Source organism: Hyperolius riggenbachi, chromosome 9 (assembly GCF_040937935.1).
Source record: "Hyperolius riggenbachi isolate aHypRig1 chromosome 9, aHypRig1.pri, whole genome shotgun sequence".
NCBI lineage: Eukaryota > Metazoa > Chordata > Amphibia > Anura > Hyperoliidae > Hyperolius > Hyperolius riggenbachi.
This window is the reverse complement of record NC_090654.1, coordinates 253,313,829-253,320,703: the sequence shown is the minus strand read 5'-3', so window position 1 is coordinate 253,320,703 and position 6,875 is coordinate 253,313,829. Positions and strand designations below refer to the sequence as shown.

At 44.0% G+C, this 6,875-nt stretch overlaps 1 protein-coding gene across 5 annotated transcripts in view; it reads right to left on the bottom strand.

Annotated features, from left to right (window-relative positions):
* Positions 1-2,859: 2,859 nt before the first annotated feature.
* The window catches only part of MAPKBP1 (mitogen-activated protein kinase binding protein 1), a 254,641-nt gene continuing 250,625 nt past the window's right edge, over positions 2,860-6,875 (bottom strand). For all 5 annotated transcript variants that reach the window (XM_068254292.1, XM_068254295.1, XM_068254296.1 and 2 more), the window contains one exon: positions 2,860-3,289. In XM_068254292.1, coding sequence (XP_068110393.1) covers positions 2,981-3,289 — 309 coding nt within the window. In that variant the 3' untranslated portion in view covers positions 2,860-2,980. The remainder of the gene's footprint in view (positions 3,290-6,875) is intronic.

Here is a 6,875-nt window from a genome sequence, read left to right as displayed (position 1 = left end):
CCCCCCCCCCCCCCCACACACACACACACTTGGGCCCTGCTTTGGCTGGAGGAGCTTTACCCCAGTAGTTACACCTCGGCCCGCCTTTAGATAGACCCCTATAGGAGAGGGGTTGAATGAAAGGACAGCCATGCTCCATCCTGTGTTATGTTTGGGTGAGGTGAATTGATTGACCATACATTCCCTTCCATAACACACCTGCCTGGGGAAGACAGGATTTTCCCATCATTGCAACGATTTCTAACAAGATTAAGGTATTTGAAGTCTTTTAACGTGATGCAAAAATAGTACTGAGGATGGAGGAGGTCTGGTGTGTTGGGGTGCAGCTGTACACATGCTAGATTCTCAGCCAAGGTTCAAATGACTGTCTTAGTGGAAGATTGTCTAGTGTGTCTACCAGGCAAGCCTGCTGTGATACCCTATTAACCAGCCATCCAACCAGTCATCCTTGGGGGTAACTTCTACATGGAATACTTAAACTGTATCTTTTAAAAAGGAAATAGTTTAAAAACACCATTTTTATATCATACAGAAGTCTTAAACTTTTCAGAAGAAAACACTTGAAACCAACCAGCAGCTACATATAAAATGGTAACAGTGGAAACTGTCAAACCATGTAAAGAGAGAAATTCTCAACCAATAGTGTAAAAAATACGACCTTTCCTGCTGAAAAACAGTAGCGCCAGATTGTGTTTACTTTTAATAACGTAACAGATCCACAAAGGGTCAAATCTAACTCAATTATGACCAAATGAAAGAAGATATCTTAGCTTTTTTTAAATAAACAGATCAGAGGAGCAGTAATATACCTGGATAGCTTTTTGCAGATATCCTGGAGTTGCTGTGTGTGGGGCCTGTTGCAGCTGGCAAGGTTAATAGGAATCATCTCTTGGTGATAATTGGTTGCGACTGACAACATTTTGACATCCAAAATGGGTGAGGAAATCATTTTAACTGGCCACTTTCACTGTGGGTTAGGAGAAGGTTAAGGCAGAACAGCCAATCTTGTGTAACTGAGCTACACTACCCATAATCCTTTGCCAAAGTTTTAAAAATTAGCCTTAAAGTGAACCTACAACCTAATTTAAAAATAAAATAAAAATGAGTTTAGCTTCTACCGGCCCCCTGCAGCCACCCTGTCCCTGCACGGTCACTGAGTGATCCTCCAGTCCATTGCAGTGCCCCTCTTTCATTTGGATGTGTGGCTCCAGCCCACACACCTGTTTATTGTGCTCCCATGGATGGAAGTGTTCTGTGAATGCACAGTACGGGAAAATCTCTACTGTGCATGTGCAGAATGTGATTGACGATGTTCTTGGCCAGGGCCACGCATGCACTGTGGCCGTCAACTCTCCCAGCCGAAAGAGGGGCGCTGCAGAGGACTGGAGGATAGCTCAGTGACGGCTCAGGCACAGAACGGCTGCAGGGGGCTGATAGAAGCCACACGCAAGTTAAAAATTGTTTTTATTTCAATTTAGTTTCAAGTTATCACTGCAGTTATGCATACGGCTGCACTCACACTACTGCCAATTTGTCAGCTTTCAACAGTCTCACTATGTTTTGAAGTGATAGGTAAGAGTTGCATACTTTTGTCGCCTATAATAAATTACAGTAACCTCACAGAGCGGCAATCCTGTCTTGGAATTGGTGTTTCAGGTCTGGCCTGTTCTGTATTCCACAATACACCAAGAAGCATGGACAACCTTGGAAGATCATATTAATTACTGCTGGGTGAGAGGCTCATTATTGTTCTGAAATAGCAGCCCGTCTCCCTTATCCCAACAGTGACCTCTAGAGGTCTAACACAGGAATATAACTCCCATAAACAGAGACGGATTTAGATGTAATGGGGGCCCCAGGCAAGGTAGTATATTTAGCACCGCCTGGTGGTCCTTTTGGTGAGCTAAAGTGGAAAGATATCAAAGAAGGTGGTAGGTGGGCCCCTTGACACCCACTAGGCCCCAATCACCTGCCTAGGTTGCCTGGTGGATGATCCTGCTCTGCCCATAAACAATGTTGTCAGATGCAACCAATCCTATACACTGGGAATTTATACAAAACAATTTTTAAAGCTACTGCTCTGCTTACTTCATAAAACTAAACTTGTTTAATCACACAATTCTAAAGAAAAAAAAAACGGGATCAACAACAGAAATTAAAACCATTATAGTGTAAACTGTCCAAATGTAGATGAACTAACGTAGTGATTGCACTTTAAGTGAATCAGCTTTCACACATAACCTTAGCAATCATTTTATGGAAGTTACCTGGTATTCCCAAGAACTCTGCTCACTGCGTTAGCAGCAACTAGCGAGGAAAACTGAATAAGACGTACTTTATGTTCCAAGGGAACACAGATTTAACATAAAAAATGGCTACCATCGCTCGGTTTGAGCAACTGGCCCACATTAAAGGCAAAATATGCCATCTAGTGTAACTGAACTACACTACCCATAATCCTTTGCCAAAATAGGTTTCAGCTCCACATCTGTAACATCCAAGATCAGAATTTCTCCATGGACAAATAAAAGGTATAAAAACAGTATCACAAAACAAACTTGAAGGAACAAAACACATTAAATATACAAATATTCAAATCAATAACTTAAGATATATATAATGCGACAAAATGCAACATTTACGGTAGTTTTTTTTGCTAATAGGTTAAAAACAAATTTTGTAAGGTTCTGCACAACTGAAAGCAAGAACAGAACATAAAACGATTGGCCCAAGCCAAAATGGGGACCAGTGCAGAAGACCTCAGGTGCTGCTGGTCTGAAGGGGTTACCGTAACAAATCCATACCAGAGTCCTTCTGTTTTGCTGGTTTTGTGGATTCTTAACTGACAAATGTACACTCTAAAGTTTTGTTAGTGTTTAATGGTATAAGTGAAATTTTTTTTTGGCTTGCAGTGCTCGATGCAGGATACCCTGTTTGAACACTGACTCAGAACTCAGCGATCCATGAGTAAAATTGTAACTCAGAGCTTCTTGTCCATCCTCTTCTCCACTGCTTGTAGCAAGAGTTCAGAGTACTGCTGCAATAGGGCAAGAGTCTTGTCATCGCCCAAATGTTGAGAGCCCTGAGCAGCTGACATACTGCCGTCTTCTGGAAGTTCTAGGTTCTCCTTACACTCTTCTTGTTGTAAAGAAGGTTCTTCACCAGCAGCTTCTTGACATTCTCCATCTTTCAAGGAATCCAGCTCTCTCTTCACTATGCCAAATGTTTCTGTCAGAAGACCTGCCATCTTGCATTGGTCCTGAGTGGTTGTAGGGTCTGCTGTGGTCACCTGCAGAAAACAAGATGTATGTTTTAGGAAGACCCCTGTATGAGTCTGGAGAACAGGGAAGAACATAAAAGTGATCCAACATGAGTATCAATGACCTCTAGGAAGGGTACAACAACCCCCTGGAGAAGATAGGATGGTGCAGTACAGTTATAGGAGCAAAGTGTAGTGCAGGTACGTTATACTAACAAAGGTGGGTTGCAATCCTTGCAGCCACTGTATAGGCTTGCCGGAAAAAAAATGTTTCCCGTTCGGTTGTCCAGATGGAAACTGTATACTGAATGGATGCTCTCCTAGAAATACCTCCTCTGGAGGTATAGAACTAGACTGGTTACTGTGGTGGAGGCTCCCAGTAGGTCTATAGTGGATCTACGGCTATATACTGAATACTTCCATATAAGGTATAAAGAGGTAATCATTTACCTCTTTAGAAGATATGACACCAAAAAACTGGAAAAAAAATGTATTCAACACAAAAGATAAAACATGGCGTTTCACGGGTACTCGCCCACTTCCTCAGGTCAATTCAAAAAGTTGTACCACATTAACCAGCCCATAACTGATCTAAACAAACCTGGCCTAGATTAAGAAGTAAATGCTCTTAGCTGGCAAATATCTGCAGCCCCCACCTGTGACACAGCAAAACTGGATTGCTGGCAGGTTAGCAAATTATTTTCTACTTTTTCTACTGCAGCCACATCCAAAAACGCCAACAGTAAGAACAGCCTGGAGTTATTCAAATACAGTGGGTTGCAAAAGTATTCGGCCCCCTTGAAGTTTTCCACATTTTGTCACATTACTGCCACAAACCTGAATCAATTTTATTGGAATTATACATGAAAGACCAACACAAAGGTGTACACATGAGAAGTGGAACGAAAATCATACATGATTCCAAACATTTTTTACAAATAAATAACTGCAAAGTGGTGTGTGCATAGTTATTCGGCCCCCTTTGATCTGAGTGCAGTCAGTTGCCTATAGACATTGCCTGATGAGTGCTAATGACTAAATAGAGTGCACCTGTGTGTAATCTAATGTCAGTACAAATACAACTGCTCTGACACGGCCTCAGGGGTTGTCTAAGAGAATATTGGGAGCAACAACACCGTGAAGTCCAAAGAACACACAAGACAGGTCAGTGATCAAGTTATTGAGAAATTTAAAGCAGGCTTAGGCTACAAAAAGGTTTCCAAAGCCTTGAACATCCCACGGAGCACTGTTCAAGCGATCATTCAGAAATGGAAGGAGTATGGCACAACTGTAAACCTACCAAGACAAGGCCATCCACCTAAACTCACAGGCCGAACAAGGAGAGCGCTGATCAGAAATGCAGTCAAGAGGCCCATGGTGACTCTGGACGAGCTGCAGAGATCTACAGCTCAGGTGGGAGACTCTGTCCATAGGACAACTATTAGTCATGCACTGTACAAAGTTGGCCTTTATGGAAGAGTGGCAAGAAGAAAGGCATTGTTAACAGAAAGCATAAGAAGTCCCGTTTGCAGTTTGCCACAAGCCATGTGGGGGACACAGCAACCATGTGGAAAAAGGTGCTCTGGTCAGATGAGACCAAAATTGAACTTTTTGGCCAAAATGCAAAACGCTATGTGTGGCAGAAAACTAACACTGCACATCACTCTGAACACACCATCCCCACTGTCAAATATGGTGGTGGCAGCATCATGCTCAGGGGGTGCATCACTTCAGCAGGGACAGTGAAGCTGGTCATAGTTGATGGGAAGATGGATGGAGCCAAATACAGGGCAAACTTGGAAGAAAACCTCTTGGAGACTGCAAAAGACTTGAGACTGGGGCGGAGGTTCACCTTCCAGCAGGACAATGACCCTAAACAAAGCTAGGGAAACAATGGAATGGTTTAAAACAAAACATATCTATGTGTTAGAATGGCCCAGTCAAAGTCCAGATCTAAACCCAATCAAGAATCTGTGGCAAGATCGGAAAACTGCTGTTCACAAACGCTGTCCATCTAATCTGACTGAGCTGGAGCTGTTTTGCAAAGAAGAATGGGCAAGGATTTCAGTCTCTGGATGTGCAAAGCTGGTAGAGACATACCCTAAAAGACGGGCAGCTGTAATTGCAGCAAAAGGTGGCTCTACAAAGTTTTGACTCAGGGGGCTGAATAATTACGCACACCCCACTTTGCAGTTATTTATTTATAAAAAAAATATGTTTGGAATGATGTATGATTTTCAATTTACTTCTCAAATGTACACCACTTTGTATTGGTCTTACACATGGAATTCCAATAAAATTGATGCATGTTTGTGGCAGTAATGTGACAAAATGTGGAAAACTTCAATACTTTTGCAACCCACTGTACATCTCTCACTGCAGTTGTGCACTTGTCTGCACACTCATAACTCCACTACATTCCGATATGACACAGGCAAGCTTTTGCCCCAAAAGCTAGTCTATTAAAAGAAAAGTAATTCAATTGTGTCTGCTGGATGACTTGCATTCTCCACCCTTCGTAAGTGAACACTACATTTTTTTATTCATGTCTTGTAATTAGTGGTTATACATTTCCTCCGTGATGTTTTCCAGGAGGCCACAAGGCTGAGGACCAAAATGTAATTGACCTGACCTGAATTTAAAAAGGAAATTCTACGACTACCACAGATGAAAAATGAGCAACGTTTTGGTCCAACAGTGCTTTATGAAGTGCACATGAAGGTCTGAAACATCATGCATCTTGAATCTGTGGTGTTCATGGAATAAACAATAAACAAGGGGCATTTCCTATTAACAGCCACAAACACGTTCTCACTTAAAGGACATCCGAGGCCAAAATCTGCCCCCAAAACGTTAAAAAAAGTTAACTACCTGCATGACTTTGTAAGGCACGGCGGACGTCGTCCGCGCCCTCCGTGCCGTTCCGCCTGGTCCCCTCTGCTCAATAGCCCCCCGAAAGGCTGCGACCCCACGGTCCGGGTCGGTATCTGCAGCCTGCATAAAGATGGCCGCCGGAGCTGGCCACAACTGCGCAGTCCGCATAGCCGCTACTGCGGCTGCACAGCTCTAGGGTCAACCCTCCGATCCACGCTGCCTGTTACGTGGATCGGGGGGTTGGCCCTAGAGCTGCGCAGCCGCACTAGCGGCTATGTGGACTGCGCAGCCGTGTCCAACTCCGGCGGCCATCTTTATGCAGGCTGCAGATACCGACCCGGACCGTGGGGTCGCAGCCTTTCGGGGGGCTATTGAGCAGAGGGGTCCAGGCGGAACGGCACGGAGGGCGCGGACGGCGTCCTCCGTGCCTTACAAAGTCATGCAGGTAGTTAACTTTTTTTACGTTTTGGGGGCAGATTTTGGCCTCGGAAGTCCTTTAAGGCCTTGTTCCCGCTACAAGTGCTGCCGTGCGCATTTTGGCAGCGTGTATAGTGTGCGACACTTAAAAATGGTTGAAATGCATAGACAGCACTTCTACCGTTCCCTTCATATGCGCTGCGCAGCAGTGTGATGCGCTATCGCACTGCTGCATGCATTTTTCGAGAATTGCAGCGCTGACCCATTCACTGTAAATTAATGGGATCAGCAGCGCATTGCAGCTTTGCATTCTGATCGCACAGCC